Source organism: Triturus cristatus, chromosome 2_2 (assembly GCF_964204655.1).
Source record: "Triturus cristatus chromosome 2_2, aTriCri1.1, whole genome shotgun sequence".
Lineage (NCBI taxonomy): Eukaryota > Metazoa > Chordata > Amphibia > Caudata > Salamandridae > Triturus > Triturus cristatus.
The window spans coordinates 174,584,940-174,608,372 of record NC_140582.1 but is presented as its reverse complement, the minus strand read 5'-3'; the positions used below and the strand labels follow the sequence as shown (position 1 = coordinate 174,608,372).

The following is a 23,433-nucleotide window of genomic DNA, read 5'->3' as shown; positions in this document are numbered from 1 at the left end:
CGCCAGTGTTTTTTTCTTTTTGTTATTGTTGGCGGGAAGGAAGGGGGCAATACAGACGAAGGAGGGTGCAGGGCAAAACGCGCTATAAAGTGGCCACTGCTGGCCATGCCACATATCTTTTTTTTTTGTTATGGCATGTGGGAAGAGCAAAACGAAGCACGGAGGGAGGACAATTCAGAAAGCAGAAGCGAAAGAGGATGGGTGGGAGGAGGCAGCACCAAAGACAAAGGAAGGGAGGAGGGCACGTAGGAGGGGACAAGACAACAGAAGCAAAGGAGGGAGGGGCAAGACAATAGAAAGGAAGATGGGTGGGTGGGAGGGAGGGAGGGAGGGAGGGAAGGGGCAAAACAACGGAATGGAATTATGGAGGGTGGGAGAGGGCAACCGAAGGGAAGGAGGGCAGATGGGAGGGGGCAAGATAATGTGAAGGAGGGCATGAGAGAGGGGGGTAAGACAACGGAGGGCAAGTGAAAGGGGGCAACACAACGTAAGGGAAGGAGGATGGCTGAGTGGGGCAAGACAATGGAAGGGAAGGAGGGAGGGTGAGAAGGGGGAAGACAATGGATGGGAAGGAGGCCAAAGTAGGGCTCTAAGGCACACCCCAAACATTACTGTTTGGCCCCAGAGAAAATGTTTGGGGGTAAACACACCATAGCTGGTCCAGAAGGTCCAGATGGTGCCATGGGCAAGGGAGTCCAAGGTGAAGGCCCAAGAGTTTCATTTGGGCCCAGAGGCTTTCCAGAAGGAGCCGTTAAAGGGACAATAAACTGCAGCATGGCTTTACGGGACTTCAAATTGCTGCAACATCACAGATGTCCCTGGAAATGTAGGTTGCCTCACGACAAAGAGTCAGAATAAACTTCCAAGTGGGAACGGCTTCAGGATTGAGACCAGGATGCCCTTGTGCCTTTTTTAGAGTTCGAGAGTGGTGGAAAGGGGCACAGTCTTGCTTCTATATTTTATGCTTTTTTCTATGACCGCAATGATGACCAACCACAGGTACGATTTTGTGTGCAGGAACAGAATCTTCCCTCCAACTCCGACTTGTCATGGTGTGGTGTTTTCCGGTACTTGGTGGCTTACAATTTCACCTCACGGTCACAGATGGCCTTGCGACTCATCAAAGCTCAGTCACTGCAGGCCTTGGAGTCATTTTCCGACCAAACATCACAGGCAAAACTGATGGGGATATGTCACAGGCATTTGCTTGCGGCAGTCCCTACAAGGTTGAAACCCTGTTGTCGTGGGAGGTGCCATTTTCCCGTAGACAATGGGTTTTTGCAACAATTTTGGAGCTAGAAGTCTAGTGACGAGAAGGGTAGTTCCAGATCTGTGAGTGGTGCTGCGGAAAGAAAAGAACTGACAGAGTGCGCAATCCTTTGTATTACTGTGTCTTGAACCAACTCTCAGCAGCATTAGAGAATGGACTTCTGATGGTCCAGCTCAAGAGGAGCGGCTGAAGTCAAGCTCTGTGTGCAGCTGGGCTGCAGCCCTGTGCTCAGAAAGAGGAACTGGGTACATTTGCCAGTGAAACAGTGGGTTAAGACTGTTCTGGACAAACGAGAACCTTGGTTCAATTTGGCAGTGCAATAAAGTCTCCAGAGCAGGGGGGATGGTTCTGAATAAACCTGTAATCCTCGGTGTGACATGCCCTTTCAGGCGACTAAGAACACAGTGTCTGGCTTGAACACGTTTCAAAGTACCAGGTGAGTTGGTGAGTTGGTGAATTGGGGCCATATGTCCGAACACATTTTTCCATAGACATAGAATGGGTAAAAACCTTTGATACATCTGGGCCTTGGTGCCTTCACCTTACTCGCAACAATTGCCAAGAAGTAACCTCCACCACAGAGGAGGAAATGTGATCTAGGTGGGGTTTATCCCCAGGAAAGGTACTCTGTATCGCACCTGCTGGCAGAGATACCCTATGCTTAAACCCAAACTCTTTTTGCTGGCGAAGGAATCAGACTTTTTTTTTAAATCGGTGCATCATAGCTCTGTGTGCAAGCTACTATGCTTCAGAATGATCTCATAACAACTGCAGCATACAAAGCACAGTAGTATGTGGAGAGGTGTGGTGCAGTGGCCATGGCAGCTGACTTTGGAGCACACGGTTCATGGTTCGATCCCTGGCTCCGGCGGCAGCTCAGCTCAGCACCATGTGACTCTGGGCAATAGCTCACTTAATTTTCACGATGACCCCCAGCGCCTTGAGACCCGTGAGGGTGAGTAGTTCGCGCTTTACAAACACAGAATGACATTTATTTATGTTGGATAACAATTGCCCAAGCAAAGCACCGGACTGCACGGCCAAATTACTGATTTTGGAATGTCCTGCTGACATGTTATGCTTTCTTGCCCAAGAAATTTCTATTACAGGTCCCAGAAGGGTGTTTCAGAATGACATTGATGTTGTTCATTAGCCGCGTACTCGGCTCTGCTGGAATGATCGATCAGCATCACCCGTGAAGACTGCTATCCTCCTTGCCAGCTCATGCAAATAAGGAGTCGTAGTCAGGGATCTGAAAAAAACGAATTCCACCCTGTTAGATGAACATTTCTCAGGGAAAAAATCTCCAGAGGACGAATTACGCAGGACGGTATTGTGCCAGGCATTCCAAACGCACCTGAAGGAATATGAGAAAGACCCTATTAAGAAAGAGAGCAGATGATTTTGATGTTAAAAACTGAGATTATTGGATAGAATATCCAGGGCAAAATTATCAAACTTTGACCTTAATGTTTTGCCATCATTTTACCACACAGGGCATTGTAATTTGCTTACATAGCTCTATTGTGACATTATACCAGAGAGTCCCTCACTATTAGAAATACTGTGATTTTCCACCACTAACTTCTCTATTATCTCTTTCCTAGTCACACAAACGGTGGTGCCAAATAACATTTCCAACATGTCTAAAATCACATGGCAATCTATCTGGTGATGCAATGACCAAGAACGTACACTACACGTTAGTATACTCCTCCCTTTATTTTTCCAATAATAAATATATTTTATCTTTTGAAAAAACAATGCCCACCCTCCCTTCTTTTTTTTTTATTTAACCGCCAGAGGTGCACACCCCTTTCCAGCTGGTTATACTACAATTCCCAGTATTCATGGGCAGGTGATGCAGTAATAAAATAGTATTCGGTTAACTTTGTCAACAATAGTTGGAGACTAAGTCTGGCAGAATGCCCGGTAGGAAAAAAACTTTTCAAAAGCCTTGTCCTTCATTTCCATTGATTTTGTGCTAATCCCGCCCCCCCCCCCCCGCCCCCAATCCCCCCAGCAGGGCTCAATGTCTTCAAATAAAGCGACGCAGGTATGACTGTTTGAGCACATCCCTACTCACAATGTCCTATTGCACTCAACAGATCTGGTAGGACACACGTCTCGATGATGACCCCCACACCCAGCCTCCAGGTGTCTAAACGTGTCGACACAGAATCACAATAGATGCTTGCAGCCAAATAAATATTTGAGAAGGATGAGACTAATGCCGAAGTGGCTTCACCTAGTCCCCTTCTAGTACTGGTCCCAAGACTCTATAGGCAACATGGCCCCAAAAAAATGAAATATCAGTTTCACTGTCAAGGTTGTCGGGTCTCCCAAGTTTGATCCTTACTGTTCATAAGACCACTAAAGAAGGACATGTTTTCCTAATTAAGATATCCATTCAGTCTCTATTTACAGCTCAAAAATGTTTTGTTGGAGAGGAGTGACTCCACAAGCACTTTTTCGCATAATATTGTTTTCATACTTGAACTCTTTAAATTCTGCAAAATGGATTGGGTTTTTGATATTACTGTCTGCTAAATGTGTTGCATTCTTACACGGACATTTAAAAAATATATATATTAATAATTAATTAAAAGGCCAGGCGTTCTCAGTGCCGCATTTTTTAAATTAAAATTAGCAGACATATTTATGGTTCCAGGGTTGGATATAATCATCCCGAATTCCCCCTTGCCAGGAATTTACACACATGTTGTAAACAGATTATAGTTTTATGGGTACAGGCTTTTTTCCTGTGTCCGGACTGGGGAGGCGGTCTAGTGCTCTTTCCAATTACAATCTTCAATCAATCTGTCATGAATGAGATGACAGACACACCACCCCCCCAATCTTTGGACGAGTTTGATTATCTTTGTTTTTAAATAGTATTTACATTTCCAAGGAGAATGGTTCCCGTTAAGGTCAAATATTATTGATTGCTTTGTGCCCAAACACAAAAACAGTTGCTGCATAGCAGTTAATCCACCTCATCTCTGCCTAAAGGCACACTTCAGGTCTGAGTGGATAATTTTCTGCCCTGACAGCTGGAAACCCAAAGGTTAATACTATGATTACAAACATAGTTTAAGTAAACTGCTTACACCAATAATTTAAAAAAAGATTCTGTCGCCAGCATTTTAAGAAAGCTTGAGGCTACGCAAGCACTGTAACTGCTCAAATCCCTGGTCATGGATGACTTAGAAATGCTATTAAAAAAAAAGCCAGCTCTTTCGACAAGGATGGAAAACCAAGAAAAATGCAACAATAACACATTAAGAATATGTGTGCATGTTCAACCTAAACACATCCACACAGTGGCATGGAATGGCAACACTAACATAGGATTAACTCAGCTAAAGGAAGCAAAAGTGCCTTAGAATATAAAGAGTTTGGCTGCGAACCAGGAAGACATAACTGAGAAAGCGAGCTAAGGTATATGTATTTTTAGCTAGGTTTTGTGACTGCGATTTTTATTTGTTGTTGAAACTTTACATGCCACCTCGATCACTGGTTTGAAGGATAGAGAAACCCCAAACCCTAAGCGAGACAATTAAAAAAGAAAAACGACAGTGTTGGAGAATTAGTGTAAGTCTGGCGGCCTGTCTTGCCCTGTCTGAAACCTCAAAAAACGCACACAAGTGGTTTGCTGTCTCAGCAAAGACCATAAGGCCACAATACCGCTGGATAGCACTGCTTCCTCAGTTTTATTCCACAAGTGGGGAGATGCATTTATAAACCTTGGTTTGCTGTCAACTGGCTGACTGTGGTACAAAACGACTGCCTAGAGCAATGCTTATAACATTAAGCAATTCACAAAAACCAATTAGGCTCGAAACGAAATATAACATAACTACTGCTATCATTTTCCACAGTGCATCCCAGTGGCAGGACCATGCCTATACTCAAATATTTTTAAAAGTTTAGAATGCGTTGGGATGGGGTTGGAACATTGTCGTGGGTTGGTGGAATGTAGGGTGGAATGGTTTGGGCACCGGGTTTCGAGTACTGGAGGTTGCTGAGGTACTGTGGGTGCGATGTGATGGTGATGTAATCCTGAACCTGTGGCAAAATAAACATACTCACTGAACATGGGTAAAGTCTACTTCATTTCAGTGGCGACGACAATGTGCACGGCGTCTACAGAAAGAAACTGGAGAATGGCGCCATACTTCAGTTTGACAACTTTTCTGATGAGAAGACGGACTCCCAAACATCGAACACACGCAGAGGGTGATAAGTGTGCTGTAGGGAGATGGGACCAATTATTGAAGGGAGTAACTAACTTACAGGGTTCATTTTACTCTCAAGAGGGTCACTGTATACATGCAGGAGGCTCGCCCAACTGCTTTTCAGCAGTGCAAAGAAGGAAAAGTAAAATTATAACCCAATGTTATCATTTTATATTTCAATACTGAAGCAGGTTTGGGAGCGGGACAGGGCTTGACTGTCGCAGCCAGCAAGGGGGAAGAGGTAATATGTGCACTTAAGTGCGCATGACGATTTGGCCGGCCGTCTTGAGCTGACCAAAGAGCCATGCGCTCTCTAAGCATCTTCTCTACCAGGCTGAAATGCACAGCCTGGGTGGAGAACATACACAGGCTCCCACTGCCTGTCTGAGCACAGAACTACCGCGATCAGACCTATCACGACGCTGCTGTCATGGTGACAGCAGTATTGTAATTGGCTTAGAGGAGTCTCTGTGATTCCTGACTCAGGAAGAGAAGTGGACGAGAAATGACAATGGATGAGTGTCGGCAGCCTTACAAAGGTAAGTGTTCTTTATGTTTTTTAAACCCCTCTCATCACTGCCCTGCCACACCTGTTCAGTTCCAGCCACCACTGGGGAAATAAAGGTCAGTAATGAGCAGAAAGAGGAAACAATAACGGGCCAAATAAGCAGAAGGAGGCGAAATAGAGGTCAGAATCGAGCAGCAAGAGGCAGAATAAAGGTCAGGAGCGAGGAGAAAGACTCAAAATAACGGGCAGAGCAAGCAGAAAGATGCAACATAGATGGCAGAAGCGAGCAGAGAAGAGGCAGAAAAACAAGGAGAAAACAAGCAGAGGAGGCACAAAACCGAAGGCAGCAGAGAGTAGCGGTCTGCAGGCAATCTGGGCAGGAGGGCCGTCACAGGGGGCGCTGGCACGGGGACCTGCTCTCATGTGCCCCCTACTTTTTTTTTACTGCGCACCCACTGAGACTTAATCATACACTCACGCACCCACTCATAGACCCACACACGCACCAACTCACAGATCCACTGAGAAAGACACAAACCCACTCATGCACCCACTCACAGACCCACTCAGACACACACACACACACACACACACACACACACACAGACTCTAGGACTCTCTCATAGACCCACTCAGATATTCATCCACCCACTCGCAGACCCACACCGACACTCATGTTCCCATTCACAGACCCACTCAGACATTTATGCACGCACTCACTCTGATGCCTACAAGCCAACTCACCTACCTATACAGCCACTCACACTCCCACTCTCAAAGGTTACAGATAGGAAATAAATTTTAAAAAGTCAAAATTCACTGAAAAAACAAAGGGTACCGGGGCGTTCTGGCTAGGCTGAGATTTCACTCATACAAAACCATGAGAATTCAGCAGCTATGGTTACCTGAGCTAACTATAACTTACTCGCCCACAATGCACTGCTTATGACCTCACATATTACATCACTCATGACATGGTCAGTGACATCACTCATGACATCATTGATGACATCTCAAATTATATCACTGATATCATCCACAGACCCACTCACACCCCCATACAACCTCTCATAAACCAACTCACATACCTATTCAACTACTGAGACACACACTCACTGTTACAGCCACTCGCCCATAGAACCAATCACAGACCCATACAGCTACTCACAAAACCACTCCCACTCACAGACCCACACACACACCCATACAACCACTCACATACCTATTCACACACCCACACAGCCACTCACATAATCAGTTAGTCACCAATACAGCCACTAACAGAGCTACTCCCTCACCCATAGTCACTCACACATCCATCCATTCATCCACAAAACCACTTGCATAGCCATTCACACATCAATACAAATCACTCATGCGCCTACACACTCATCTATGCAGCCGCTCCACACATACTGTGCAAAACAGCCACTCACTAATACGCCAATTCAAACAGCCACTCACTTACTTGTACATCCACTTACACACCCAGTCACCCACCCATAGAACCATTCACACTGCCAGTCATACTTCCACACAGACAGACACACACACACACACACTTGTCCGCCTATAGAGCCATTCACACAGCCACCAGTCACCCACACAGCCACTTCCACACTGATACAGTCACTGTGCCACTCAATGACATACATTAGAAACAGTATCACTCATTAGTAGTACAAAAAGAATAGTAATTTAACTTATGCATAAGCTTAGTATATAGCTTTAACTCTCTGAAAGTTTTACAAAACCCACTCACTAGATGATATCAACAGTGTTGTCATTTGAGAGGTCATCAGTGATGTCACTGACCACATAATGAGTGATGTAATATACAAGGTCATAAGCAGTGCATTGCGATGGGCGTAAGTTATAGTTAGCTCAGCTAACTAGACCTGCTAGATTTCTATGGTTTTGTAAGAGTGCAATCTGAGCCTAACTATAATGTCCCTGTAACCTTTGGTTTCTTCAGTAAAAAAATATATATATACATGTATATATATATATATATATATATATATATATATATATATCCCAACCTTGCTCTCTCCTCATGACGAAAAGAGTGTGACGCTGCTCCGGGGGTCGTTAAAAATGGCTTTATTTCTGTTAAAACGCTGGCATTAAAAGTCTCTGGAAACCCAGGGCAGACGCGTTTCCGCCTTCAATGGCTTCATCAGTGCCCATTCCAGATATTCTCTCGTTGTTCCTGGGGGTCTTTTTCAAATGTTGTTTGCATCATGACCACTCCCAATCATGTGATCATAGGCCCCTCCTTCACTTGCAGGTGCAGGCATCTCACGTTCCTTTTACCACAATACTGCATTCTGGTAAGTGAAGTCCTCCATAGGAGCCCATACAGTGATGGACTTGCCTTAAACATCGGTTGATGCTCCAAACCTTGTTGGCTGGTGACCCCACGCCTTAGCAGTCATGTGGAAGGTAAGGCCGTCCTTAATCCCCCTTCTCAGGCAAACATTTTTGCCTCCTCTCTCACCATGCTGGCAGCAGTCTCCTTGTGGAAGTGTAGCGCCTGGGGGGGCGACGCGTTACAGTTTAATGTGAATACTCTTTTTGCAGGTACACCGCGTAGCTCCATATCGAGAGGGCGCATCACTAAGCCAGCACCTGCTAGCTGGAAAACATCCCAACCTTGCTCTCTCCTCATGACGAAAAGAGTGTGACGCTGCTCCGGGGGTCGTTAAAAACGGCTTTATTTCTGTTAAAACGCTGGCATTAAAAGTCTCTGGAAACGCAGGGCAGACGCGTTTCCGCCCTTAATGGCTTAATCAGTGCCCATTTCAGATATTCTCTCGTTGTTCCTGGGGGGCTTTTTCAAATGTTGTTTGCATCATGACCACTCCCAATCATGTGATCATAGGCCCCTCCTTCATATATTTTAGCTACTGGCGGTCGCCAGTAGATAGTTATAGTTAGGACCGAGTTTCCATAGGAAATCTGAAAATTCTATTTTGAATAACTTTGGCGCCGGTTGACGAATCCTTGCGAAATTTTCAAAACTAATGGGGCGCTCCGTTCAGCTCCTACCCTGAAAGTCTCGGGGTGATTCGTCAAGCAGGGGCCGAGGAAAAAGGGGGGTCCCAAAACACGTTTTCCGCATGCATTTTTCCATAGGACCTTTAGTCGCAGGTACAGCCCGAACAGCTGAACATAATTACTTGAAATTTGGAAAAGAGGTATACCTCAGGTCAGGGAAGTGCCTTTTGCAGGTCTGGTGTCAATCTGTTCAGTAGTTCCTGAGAAAATAGCATTTAAAAGCATATAAATATCTAGAAGTGCGCACCGTGCGCGCACCGTGCGAGCACCCTAACGTGCGCGAGCATAATTCTGATTGGTGGTTACATGTTAGTCAACGTTCCAATCGGTTGAAATCAGGAAGTGTTGGCCGCCATTTTGTTTGTTTTCAGTGCGAGAGTGAAAAAGGAAGGTGGCGAACGTGAAAAGCGGGCAGGGTAGAGAGTTCCTGACCCCCTAGCCTTTGTCAGGGGGTTCCTGAAGGACCCCGAAGGCAGACAAAAAAAATAGTTTTTTTTTTTTTTTTAACTCGCGGGGGTGCACGCACCGTGAAAAACAAACAAAAAAACATTTTTATACGTAGTTTATTGTAAAATAAATATATAAAAAAATAATACATTAATAAATTAGCATTTAAAAAACCGTACAAATTCACTGAAAAAACCATAGGTTTCACACACGTTATAGTTAGGAATTAGCATTTAAAAAACCTTGCAAATTCACTTAAAAAACCATAGGTTTCACACATGTTATAGTTAGGTGGATATTTCACTCGTAAAAAACCAATGAAATTCCCCCGTTATAGTTAGTTCAGATAACTATAACTCGCGCGACCGCCACTCTATCACAAGGATGATGTCATGAGTGATGCCACTGACCAGGTCATGAGTGATGTAATATGTGACGTCATGAGCAGTGGATTGCTGGCGCGTGAGTTATAGTTATCTGAACTAACTATAACGGGGGAATTTCATTGGTTTTTTACGAGTGAAATATCCACCTAACTATAACGTGTGAAACCTATGGTTTTTTAAGTGAATTTGCAAGGTTTTTTAAATGCTAATTCTTAACATTAACGTGTGTGAAACCTATGGTTTTTTCAGTGAATATATATATATATATATATATATATATATATATATATATATATACACACACACACACACAAACAAAATGTTTAAAAAAATGTAAACGCCCTGTAAATGTCAAGGAATTTAAAATTGCAGGTTAAAAATTACTTTCGATACTATAGCTTGATACATGGGCGCAGTGGCAAAATATAACACAAAATCCAGTAAGGATGACTGGTGACCTCAATAGCTTGAATAGAGAACAGCTCAGCCGACGAGAAATGAAACATATTGGAGTCGCCGCCGCTGGTGGTGTTGGTTGGGGAGACGGGACCCAACTGAGTCATGGACCTTACAGTACATAGCATTCAACAATGCGAAATTGAACACATGTTGCAGTACACGCATACCCAAAAGTAGACAGCAAATAATATATATAGCACAGGGATATGCCCAAACATGAAGAAAGCTTATTTTAGTAACAAAAAAATAATTTTGATATGTTAGCATATAGTTTTCTTTTCGAGATAAAGCCAAAATTTGATATCTCCAATCTTCACAACAAAATATAAAATTCGATTTGTGAATATTTTTAATAGCTTGTTAATTAAATTAAATGTTTTATAACATGGGCGTTTGTTTGAGGAGTACGTGTTTGTTGTTGTATATTGTTTGGAGGTTGAAATCGTAGACACGCTTAGGCAGTGGTCCCTAGCTTCAAGTGGTGGTGAGGGGGGAGGGGGCTGGGGTCCACAGAACTGAAAAGGGTTAATTAACCGCTGCCCTAGACCGAGAAGTTACCAATAAGTTGCTGTACACATAATGGCCACTAGATGTCACTGCTGCCGCAGCATCTGCTTACATCAATCAGCCAGGGGCGGTGCAGGGATCACCCAACACAAAAGTTTTATAAACTCCGCAAAAAAAAAAGGGATTTAAACTAACGAGTACAGAATTTACTCTTGACGCATTCAACTGGAACTTCTTAAAGAATGTTTAAAACTATTAAAAATAAATCTGAATTTGCAAAATCAAGCAAATTTCATGTATTTTTTTAAACATTTAAATAAAAAAATAAAAACACTACAACGTACTTCAACGAAGCCACATCGCTGTTTCAAGGCATGTGCTGTGGCTCAAGCAGAGTTCCATTTACTATCGCGAAAAAAGCGCCTTTTAAAATAAAATCTACAAAGAGAGCCCGTATAAGTCAACTCAGTCACTCTATTCTATTAGCAGCCATCATGTGCACACTGTTTTTCGGGTTTCTTGGTAAAACTGTTTTCCCTAGTTTAGCTTCCTAAACCCGGGTATATGCATCTGTGCAGTATTGTTGGAAAAGGAACCTGTTAAAAGCCAGACAACATAATTGCACTCTACCTTAGCTTTGATAAACTGCTTCACCTTTACTTACATAAAAGTAACATTTTGCTTAACGGTTTTTGCATTTCATTAACTTTTCTTGTGAAAATGAGATTGCCTTACTACGTTTACACTGCGAGTGACTACTCTAGTGAAGGGTCTAAATGAGGTGAAAGTTATAGAAAAGGCAGGTTCATGTTTTTCAAAACCAGCAGGGCGAAGGGGCCTCTTCTATGTCTCATGTGCACTAGTAAATGAGGCTTACTAGTACCTTCAGTCGTTAAACCTTCAGAGGGCATAAAAGGCAGAAAGGCCCTCTGCACCATGCTACGGGCTACTGTGTGGCTGATAATTAAAGACGAATTGGTAGGGAACCCACCACCCTACTATTTTTGGGGGCAGAGGGGATTATGGGACTCTCCAATGGACACACGTGTGTTCCATTCTAGCGAGTGATATTTCCTGCTACACGAAAGCATTAACGATTTGAAGGGCTCTTAGTGAAACAGTAAAGGGAGCCATGCTAGTGGCGTAACGAAACGTGAGGAGTGAAATCAGCTAAGTCCATAAAATGGTCGCTCAAGCCATAACAGACTGAGTGCAAAGTGGCTCAGAACGCATGACTCGGAGACGGAAGCCCGCAACCCCCCCCCCCCCCCCCCCGCGCACGGGTAATGCTACGTGCACAGTATGCAAACATTTAAAATACATTTTCTTTTTCGTCAGTTAGAGAACACTTTTCAGACTTGTTACACTATTCATTGACGTTCATAGGCAATCTCAAAAATACAAAGTTAAGAGAAAACGTGGGGAGAATCTACTGTAATTTACTATGAGGTCCAAAAAACTGGAACGCACACGCCCACAAGCCACACAGCTTCATGACATTTTATTATAAACGTTTCACATAAGGCTAGGCACATATGCCATCCGTTGGCATGCCAATTTTCCCTGGTAAACTCCACCATTTCCACAATACATGTCGTGCCTAACTGCATAACGATGCTCTAATTTACAGGCAGCCTCACTGTAAACATTGCTAACATCAAGAATGTCACCTCTCAAAGACACTCAACAATCAGCTGTTTCCCGATGCCGAGAGCTCAATGTAATGTAGTTGGCAACGTTTCTTTATTTGTGAGTGGCAAAGCCTTGATTGGCTTTCTGACACAAGAGGGTCGTGCGTCTATGATGATTTAATCGGTGGTGTCGAATCGGGGATGATTTGCGCAGCAATGCACAAAGGGCAAATACTACTTTTCGGAAACCATTTTAAATTGCATTATACTTTTGGCTTCTACTATTAAACACGTCAATGCAATATTTTTTCACTCGGATTTAGTTTCAGCATTTCGGTGTCCTGCATCTAGTTTGTTTGTTTATAAGCAGATTTATCAGTATGTTTCAGTCAATGCAGTTCGTATGCCCAGCAAAGTGTGCTGATTTCACCGCTGTCGGGAGAAAGCATATGAACAGCAGGCGACCCGATCATTAAGCTGTGCTATGGCAAACTGTACACATTTGAAGCTCCATTCACTACTAGTAAGAAAACAAGCTAAATTAATATCTGGCATGTGGGCATCTGCAGAAAATTGCCATTTGCTCGGATTTCGTGGTTGTCCAGGCACGCATTTACTGCAAACCAGCCAGCATGTAGGCGCGGGTGCTGACAAGGACATTCTTAATCGAATAAACATTTGAAATCTTTACAGGTTTCTACAGCCTTGCTTTGCTGTACTGTTCGTGCCAAAAAACAAGAAAGAAGAACGCGCCCTTCAGCAAATACTTTTGCAGGGAATGAGCTCAGGCAAAGCCCAACAAGTTTGGAAGCAGGCTACTTATGAAGCAGATGTTCTCGAAAGAGCCAAACGCTCCCGGCAAAACACTTTCATCCGGACTAAACAACGTGTAAATCTTTATTTTTTGTAAAGTAAGTTACTTTTTATCAGCACACGTTATACTTGATTTTTAACGAAATTGGTCAAAAGTACTACCTCGCGTCTATATGAAGTTTAAGACGACAGAAAGAAAACGTGTGGGTCACTTTAGTGATCTGCTAAATAAACAAATAAATAAAAACGGTAGGCAAAATGAAACGCCATCTGTTGAATGGGTCTTGCTTCTTCCTTATTAAGGTAAAGACAGGCCTGCTCCGTTTTTCAAAACACTAATGGCAGCGGTAAAGCTAATTAGGAAACGCGACAAATAACTAATGGCGCGCGCACAGGCTCTCAGACAAACGCTCTAGGAACCAGGCACGACGCTTCACTGAGCAGCAGGACACACGCAGCAAAGAGATTATATAGGGAGGGGGTGGAGAGAAACGGTTAAAAATGAGGGGAAAGTGTTCAAAAATGACAGTCCATGCTGTACTTACCAGTGTCTGAGGTGTCCCATTCTCTTCAACGGTGCGCCTCTTCTATGCAGTCTGTATACAGTTTTTGCTTGGTTTAAATTACTGGCAGTTTATAAGCATTCATAAAATGGCTGCATTGTTCAGTCAGAAGAAACGTGCTAATAAGTTGAGCTTCAATTGTTAAGAACATTAACAAAAAAGGGGGAAAAAAACCTAAACAATTCCTTCCTTTCATGGTGAAGATTACACATCCATGTTGGTATATTGAATCATGGAGCTGCCTTTGACGGTTCTGCTGCTGTTGCTTCTCAAAGTTGCTGCTGTTACAGTAAAAATCCTGCCACATTTTCCTCTTCTAGTCGATTTTTCTGCAAAAACCGAGCTGAAATGGCTGGCAAACGACTCCTTCCTTCAGTGAAAGCTCCACTGTCTCCTTCTGCAGTGAAATGAACCAAGCTCCCACTGTCTGCCTGCTCATTGCATGAGTGACAGTCTTGCCAGCCAATCAGCTTGGGTTTTTCTGGAAAATCACCCCTTAATTTATTCAAAATTAGGTCATATGACACTATATGCAATGCTATTGGCTAAAGAAGTATGTGGTGTTGCAGCCTAATCAGGCTAAGGCCACCCATATATGCTGACTTGATGCAAGGCACCTCCTTGACTATAAACCTACTGTGGATATTAAAAGAAATACAATAAGAATGTGCAATAGACTTACCAGAGAATCCCAACTATTAAAGGGCCGGAGCTCAATGATCTTCTGAGCCTTTTTCTGAGAGCACTGAGGGATCAAAGACAGTTCATCCAGGGTAGCATCTTGCAGGAAGGAAACTATTTTAGCTTTGTATGTTTCATCCATAGTCTCTTCTCCACTGCTGTAGTCCTCATCCAGGGAGCTATTGTTATCAGAGGAGGAATCTTCGCTTTCTGAGAACTTTCTTTCCCTTTTAACATTCCAAAAGCCTGCTCTGCCTTTCTGGTTTTTGTTGTATCCATTCTGTTCTCTGCCAGACGTCTGCTTCATCTTTCCTTTGGAGTGTGTTCTATTTTTCTGGCTGTCATAGCCTCTTTTTTGGGTCGCTCTGTGTATGTTTTCTGTGTATGCAATACAAATAAAAGTTTGTCAGGAAAACTGAAAAGTAACAGGCAGAAAATGTGCTTTAAAAAAAGTATGTAAAGTGCAAAGTGAGACCCTAAAGGTGCCTTTCTGAAAGTACAACACGTTGGGGTTTTTATATTCAAAACCGGAGTTGACCTTTCACCTTTCTATTAGCAATACGTTTATATGTAGTCAAAACAAAGTATAAACACTTTTAAGAAAATGAAATAACACCACTCAAAAAGGCTGAATATTCATATTGTCATTGTTTGCACTACAAGTATTTAAAATGCATGCAATTTTATCAGTATGAATTAAACCGGAATACACAAAGCTTGCTCTTAAGAGGCAAGACACTCGTTTATTTATTGAAGAAAAAATATTCATATCACAAGAGCACAATAGAAAATGTTTTTCAAGATTTGTGTATAGCTTCTGTAAATGAACGCAATCGAGTCCTGTATTCGTTTTAGCAGCTCTGTGGGCCGTACAGGAAAACGCGTGCTGACGTCAGACGGCGCACAGGTGCAGCCAGGGACGTTGACGTAGCCAATACTACTGCCCAAAGCCTGGGAGCAACTGCTAACCTTAGGCTGGATGTTATTTAATGCAGTTTGCACTCATAAGTGGAAGGACGGACCTATTCTGGTAAACGCATTGCACTTCCGACAGAGCCATCATTTTATCATCTAAAACTGGAAATAAATGAGTGAAACCCTGAAGCTAAGTGCTGTAGTACTGTAGCAAACATTAGAACAATTTATCAGCGGGATAGCCCTGCTCGAGTTGGGAAAACGCTTATGCATCTCCGTGGGCATCAACTCCTGACAAATGTGGTTCATTAAGCTGAAGTACGTTAAATGTATTAATCAAGAGCAGGGTTCACAGAGGCCACGTATTACTTAAAATAAAGCAACCGAGGAAAAGACAGGTTTTTGCCTTCAATGGCTTGGGCGAAAGGTGGGGGTGCTTGATTTTATATACTCGCTTTGTTCCAAACCTCTCATGTTAGTGTGACGGTTCATGGGTACAGTGAACATCTGCCCAATTTTGGCACCCTCCCTCCTCACGCGGGACGTTCACATTCGTTATTAACTCTTCATCTTACCAGCCTGTGCACGTCAGAGTATGCAGCTTGAACATGTGGTCCACTTGCGACCCTTAGAATGAACTGTTACCATAACAAAATAAACACAAACTGCCTTTGTGGCGATAATGTGTCACCTCGCTAACTTTAGTTTTCCCATGTGTTGCGACGCCAAGATACATGGATCACCTTCACTTGACTGCATTTATAACGGTTCTTCTGTTAAATACTTAAACATAAAAAAAGATAAAGCAGGGTGTGAGCACAAAACCTCCTCAAACTGAAGATTATGCACAGTAGCAACACATTCTGGCCTCAGTGTGGCAGTTCCAGTGCATAAAATCCGACAAACAAATACAAACTTACAGGTTAACTAACGCATGTTATTTTGGAGTGGAGTCTGCAAAGTAGAACCGATCACACGAAAAGAACCTCTTTAAATCAATTTTCAAATATTCAACTGTAACCCCGAGGAAGTAAACGGTGTCCCAAAGGCGGGGGGAGCGGCTGAGGGTTGTCACTGCAATACCGGTTAAAAGGAAAGAAAAAAAAACACGAGTAAAGGTTGGGGCTCTGAGGAATCCAGTCCGGAAGTGTTCACAGAACGTTTGACAAAGCACACACAGAGGCACACCGTCCAAAACAAAGAGAACACTGCGGTGAATAAATGTGCTTATTTGTGAAAGTTTGGGGGCAGTCCTAAAAGCAGATCCGCGAGTATTTCGGGGTTTATTGCCTCTGGGGTGGGCTTGTTCAAAACGTGGCTAAGCACGAACATTGCAGTTTTCTGCAAACAGTGTCAAACACATAACTGAACAGTGGACGATTCAGTGATCGTCCAGATACCGCTTTTCTCCAATTACGCTAAATCTGCTATTTAAGCGCCAAGGAGCGTGTGATCCTTTAACCCCGGCTTCCAGATGTAAACATGTTACGGGGACCAAACTAATGCAGCCATCGAAAGACCTTCAGGGGTCACGACACATTTTTGTACCAGTCCACTGGCACTTATAAATAATCACTGTTGCAAAACCGAAGGTGTCCACTTTCGGCAAAGTGCAGTAACGCAAGATGCAGCGGCTCTTTGGGCCACTGTGTGGCAAGAATAGGCTTGAGTGTTCTGTGGAAAAGCAACCCCCGCTGAAGCCAGGACACTAGACCAAAAGTGTGGTCATGAAGTAAAAACTCTCGCTAAATGTCCCAATTACAATGGACGCTGGGGGTACTGATGGACGGGTACATGCGTCTAAAATGAATTACACACAAGATGCGTGAAATGTGGTACGCAAGTACTGTCCTCTTCTCGCTGCTGTGGCAAGTACATGATCAAACTATTTTTGATATTTAAGAGCTAGACGAATACTTATAGGTTGTGTCTTCGAAACCACAACCATTCAAAAGTGGGGTTTTGACAGAAAGGTGTGAAAAGAAGCTATTTTTGATTCACTTAGAACTGTGCACTGTTAACCAACACTAAAAAGGAGTAAAGTGCTTGTGCTCGCCATTAAAACGTGGTGAAAATGGCCATCCCCTAATTAACTAATTTAAATTGGCTGTAAGTCCCTGTTACACGGTACAGAAAATGTAACAAAGACCTAGGTCTAAAAGTTAAATGCCACCTGTGGACTACAACACCTATTGTACCATCCACAAAGAAGGCCTCGAAAACAAGGCTTCTGGTCTACCTGTTGGAACTTGACTGAAGCAGCCTAAAACATGCTGTCAGGTGTAAAAAAAACAAAAACCTTTTTGTTAGGCAGTAAACCCTGCTTTTAAATATTAATACGCCTCCCCAAGTACAACATATTTATTTATTTATCCATTTATAAAGTGCATGGTTACACCTCCGATGTGTCTCTGTGCTGGTAACAGACTATCAGATGACAGAAAATAGAAAGTATAGCTTAACCCACTCAGCCCTCGGGCAGATGACAGGAGATCTCGAAAGTCTATTCTGGATGAAGGTGGGGAAAAGTCATGTCTTTAGGCTTTTACAGAAGGTGGCTTCACAGGGATCCATTCTAATGTTTACTGGCACTGTGTTCCGGTGCTTGGCTGGCAGGTATCTAAAAGAGCGTCCACCCATCCTTGCCTTCTGTATTCTTGGTACATTTATCAGTGCCCTTCCTTTGGATTCAAGGTTCCAGCTAGGTGTGTAGGCTGTTATCATTGCTTGGAGATACCGTGGACCTTTTTTCGGCAGGATTCGGTGTCAGTCGCACATTGTCTTGAACAATATTATCCTTTTCTCCACAGGTAGCCAAAGCAGGCTTGCCAGTTCTTTTGTTATAGATGTTCTTTCTGGGAGATTCAACACTAGGCAGGCTGCAGCATTTTGTATCGATTGCAGTTTCATTAGCCTTTTTTCGGATTAACCTAAAAAGGACATTACCGTAGTCGATCTGGGAGGTGACCACGGCATGTACTATTGTTTTCCCTGCATTGATCGGTAATAGATCGAGGACCTTCCTCAAGACTTTCGATGTCCCGAAGGATTTATCCGTCACTTTCCGGATTTGACTATCAAATATCAGTTTGGAGTCAAACCACACTCCAAGGTTTTTAACTTCTGTATTAAGGTTGATAGCTGGCCAAGCGTCTCAGGCCACCAAGCAGATGTCCAGACAGATGGAGCCTTTCCCACAATCAGCACCTCTGTTGTACTTCCATTGAGCTTCAGGCAATGGTTAGACATCCATGTTGCTACCTCCTTCAGGCATTGGGAGAATTGGTGGGCAGTCCGTTCGGGATTTTGAGACAGTGTGACAATTAGCTGAGTATCGTCAGCATATGATACAATGGTCACGTTGTGACCTTCCACTATATCTGCAAGCGGACCCATGTATAAATTGACAGCGTGGGGCTCAGAATTGAGCCTCGAGGTACTACCTGTAACAGGGGAATACTCTTGGTTGTATACGAGTGTTTCGTAACCTAGAAACACTGTGAAGACAAAAAATATGTCATCCAGCGTAACACCAAGCCCTTAACACTGCACGTCTCTAATCTTTGGAGGAGGAGGCCGTGGGAGACGGTGTCAAAAGCAGCACTTCAATCTAACAGAATCAGTGCAGTTGTCTGTCCTTCTACCGCGCGTTGCCTTAGTGTTTCAGTGGCCAGGAGCACAGCCAAGTCAGTAGAGTGCGCAGCTCTGAAGCCGGATTGCGAGGGGTGAAGTAGGGCAATTCTGTTGATATGGTTAGTTAGCTGTTTATTTGTTACTTTCTCTGCAATTTTTGCAAAGAAGGGTAGTAATGAGATGGGTCGTAGGTTATCTAACACAGAGTGGTCTATTAGTGGCTTATTTTTTTAGTGGGCGTACTATAGCTTGCTTCCATTAATGGGGGACTTCTACCAATTGAAAGGAGCAAGCAATTAACTCCAAGATGAATGGCATAATGAGGTTGCCTCCCTGCATTAGGATCTCTGGGCATGTTGGATCCAGTGGGGATCCGGATTTAATTCCGTTAGCTAGGCTCTTCATCTCATCTAGCTCTGGCACCTTGAATTCATCCAGAGTTTCTCCCTTAAATACTGTATTCGGCCTGCATTCAGTGTTTCTGCCCTGACGTGCTTCCGGAGGGAAGGCGTCATATATCTTTGCCACTTTCCCTGCAAAGAACTCAGCGATTCTATTGCAGGATTTTTCCGAGGCAGTAGTTGGCTCCGTTAATTTTTTCGATTGACTGTAGGGATTTCAGTATGGAGAACATTTCTTTCGAAGAGTTTTTAGCCCTTTCAATCTTCTCTGTATAGAAATCACAGCGTGTTTTGTTAATAAATGTGTGGTATTTTTGTTGTTCTGTTTTATACTCCTTTATTTTGATGCAGTCATTCTTACACCATCTGTGTAACAATTGTTTACAGTTTTTTTTGGCCTTTAATAATGGTTCATTAAACCACGTAGCCGATGCTTTCGACCTCTTAGTGCTAATTGTGGTCTACGGTGCTACTTCATCCAGTGCCTCCGTTATCCATGTTTCAATCAGCCCATTGGCTAGGATTATGTCCTTCTCCATTTTGGACTTATTTTTCAGTAGTGCCTGTGCGAATGTGTTCGGGTTGAATTTGGCCCATTTCCTACGGGTGACTATCTGTTTAGGCCTCTGAACCAATGGTCCCTTAAACGGAATAAGGTAGGGGATTAAGTGGTGGTCTGACCAAGGAACTGGCCATGGTGACCCCACCTCGATGGCTGTTATATTAGTAAATATTGGGTCTAAGATATGAACCGTTTGGTGCATTGGGGCTCTAACCTTTTGCACTAGGTTAAACATCATGAGGTCTTTACATACAGATTAGGCCTCCAGATTCTCTACTTCATCAAAATGTATGTTAAGGTCACATAAAATGAGGAATTTGTTGTGACGTAGCGCCGGTTGAATCAATTTTTCTCCCCAAGCTTGCTACGAACGGAGTTCCTGGGCCAGGTGGACGGTAAATCAGAAAGCCCGCTATGGTGTTATTATCTGCTACTTAGAGAGTGAAAAAAGAGACCGTCGCATTTTTCTAGATTAGCCTCATTTAGGCAACATTTCACTGGTAATTTATAAATTTTCATGATTCTCCACCAATGCCCACACTAGCCAGGCTGACACTGAGGGGAGTTAAGCCACCTCCCTGAACATGTTTGGGATAGACACATGGGAGGGGGCTGCTCTTTTCCCTGGACACACCTCTTGGTGGATACAAGAGCTCTGCAACACGAAGAAAGGGTTTCCTCATCTTGGAATTCAAAAGAGGGGCACTCTGGAATTGTTTGCAGTGGGGCAAACAGGACCTGCTGAAAAGTGGGTAGGGATGACCTGGGAACATTTTCCCCATTGATTAGGGAGTGTCCCAGAGCCATACTTATCCACTGGCAAGTGTCAACCGTCAATGTGGAACCCCCAAGAAACCCTCTGCAGAATACCTTTTGGACCTGCAAAAGATCAGAAGAGAACCCAAAAGGATTGGACCTGCTTCCTCCTGTACCAAGACAAATAATTGGGCCTCCAGGGTCAGTTGGGTGACCCCCTGTATGGCTACAAAGTCACAACAAGATGTTAGAGGCCTTTTTCTTTTTTACTGAAGTGACCAGTACCAACTGGACCCTGTTGATGGCCTCTGCTGGTGTGAGTCCTGGCCCCTACATGTTGTTCTTCAGGCCATGGGAGCCTCAAACGGGAACCAGAGGAGCAGCACCACAAAGCATGAAAAGATGGGACTTTTAGAAAAAGTTCCAAGATTTCTCTAGCTGTCTAATTTTGATTGACCTTCCTCAGATTCAACTTCAACTTGCCACAGCAGAGGATGCTGAGCTCCCAAAAAGAATAAGTCAGAAAGTAAAATCTTTGTCTTGGACAAACCTGCTTGTCGCCGCCGGCCCGCGATCCAAATATGAGGACCCTGGAATCATGCATACATCTAAATCTACCACTTCCAATCACTATCATTGGCATTTAGTGCTTTTTGGCACTATATTTACATAAACGTTAAAAATGATCTTGTTTCCCTTACTTGATTTTTGTTGTTTTAGTGCTATTTTGTAAATTAGATTTCATCTTGTTTTCTTAATTGATTAGAAATTTCTATTTATTGGAGTTTCTGACTATATTACTATTTTGGTACTGCAAAAATACTTTGCTCACTGTACTAAATTAGGCCAGTCTGCTCTGTGCCATAGCAAAAGGGCACTGCGCTCAGCTTAATTTAGTGACTTAGGGGTTCACCTTGACAAGTTAGCATTATTATTCCTTGAGGTGGGCGACTGCCTACCCAAAATAATACTCCAGGTTCTCACATTGGTTTTCAGCAGTGGGAAACAGGACTAGTGTTTTCCAGCACCATGCAGTGATTTAAGTTGAAATTAAAAATCCCTTACTAAATTGACAGCAAAAACTGATTTTGTTTTTTAAATTGGCTTTTGTCTAATTGGATCATTTAAAAAGTTTATTTCAAAATGTATTCTTGCACTCAATGTCTGCACCTTAAGCATTTGAGAAACATGGAGGTGGGCCTGGCTAATGTGGATAGCCTTAGCATGCTAGATTTGAGGAGCATGTTCAAAAAGAGAGTGCTGAAGTAAAGCAGGGAATGCAAGAAGGGTGATTTGACCTCAAAGCGTGGGGAGAAGTTAGTCAGCTACAGTCCACTTCAAAGGAGAATGGGAATGAGGTTGAGGAAAACGAAGATTAAATTGAGGAGACTGAAGATGAAATTGAGGGAGCCCCCGTGCAAGCAGAGAGTTTGCCCCAAGGAGTGGCATCCCCTGTGTTGTCCAGGACATGGAGCAGTGTGTCCTCTCATAGTTTGCCCCAGTTAGAGCTCAAGGACAGGCAGGCTGAGAGGATCTAAAAATTGCAACAGGCTACCTTGCCATTGAGGAGAAAAAAAGTTGGCCTTAGGTTCTGTTGAGGATGAAGCTGCAGTCCTGACCGCAGAAGAGAAAAAGGCAGCTGCCACCCTTGCACTGGAAGAGAAGGCAGCCCTGTTGGACCACAAGAGGAGCCAGGGCAAGATGGACCTGAAGTCCCAAAGGGCAACCATATCCAGTGATAGTGGCAGTAATTCAGAAGTGCTTAGGAGAAGTAAACACAGGGTTCACATCCCAAAATACCGGATGCCTGGATACATGTTAAGAGATTATATTGGTAAGTGGTTTGCAGCTTATGAGGTGACCTTATGAATGGACAGAGTCCCCTAGGGTGTTTGGGGGAGGGGGGTGTTTAGCCTGTAGATGCGCATGTCGATTATTGGGAGGGATAAACTACAGACCCTAGATGCAGCAGACCAGGTTTAGTACACCCCCATGAAGGCTGCCTTCATATGCAAATGTGGTCTTACTCTAGTCTAGAGAAGTCCTACCTGAAGTTCAGGGATAGCCAGAAACTGTTGCCAGAAACGGTCACACCAGTCTTGGGAGGATTTTGTAAACCTGTCAAGAAAGGCACTGGATGTTTGGTTGAAGGGTAGCAAGGAATGATGAGCTGTAACATTTGATTGTGAAGGAGCACATCTCGAGCAATAGCGTTGCAGTTATGCCAGCACCTTAAACTCCCTAGGATGCTTGAGAAAGAAGCGGACCTCTAGCTAAGCACCACTGTGTCAAAGAGGATGCCACAGGTGACCACGAGGAGGGTGGTTCGGGGCTCCAGTGGAAGGTTAACAGTGAGAACCCCTCAGGGTCCCAAACCTCCAACAAAGGGAAACAGTCCTAACGAACTCTAGGGAAGCAGAAAGGTGTGTAAGTAGAAGGCACAAAGTCCTTGGGAGGATAAGTGCTTTGATGGGCATCAGCCGGGCACAGGAAGGGAGATGCCTCATACCCATGGAAGGCACTCACTACTGGACGCTCTTGAGGAGAGGCTATTGCAGCCCTAGGGGAAGGTTATTCCCAAGAGGAGAGGGTGGAGAATGCCC

General features: G+C 43.6%; 1 protein-coding gene across 3 annotated transcripts in view; it reads right to left on the bottom strand.

Moving 5' to 3' along the window:
- SMARCAD1 (SNF2 related chromatin remodeling ATPase with DExD box 1) overlaps positions 1–23,433 on the bottom strand; it is a 683,175-nt gene that overhangs the window by 329,774 nt on the left and 329,968 nt on the right. For all 3 annotated transcript variants that reach the window (XM_085641145.1, XM_085641146.1, XM_085641147.1), the window contains one exon: positions 14,565–14,941. In XM_085641145.1, the coding sequence (XP_085497271.1) occupies positions 14,565–14,941 (377 nt within the window). The remainder of the gene's footprint in view (positions 1–14,564; positions 14,942–23,433) is intronic.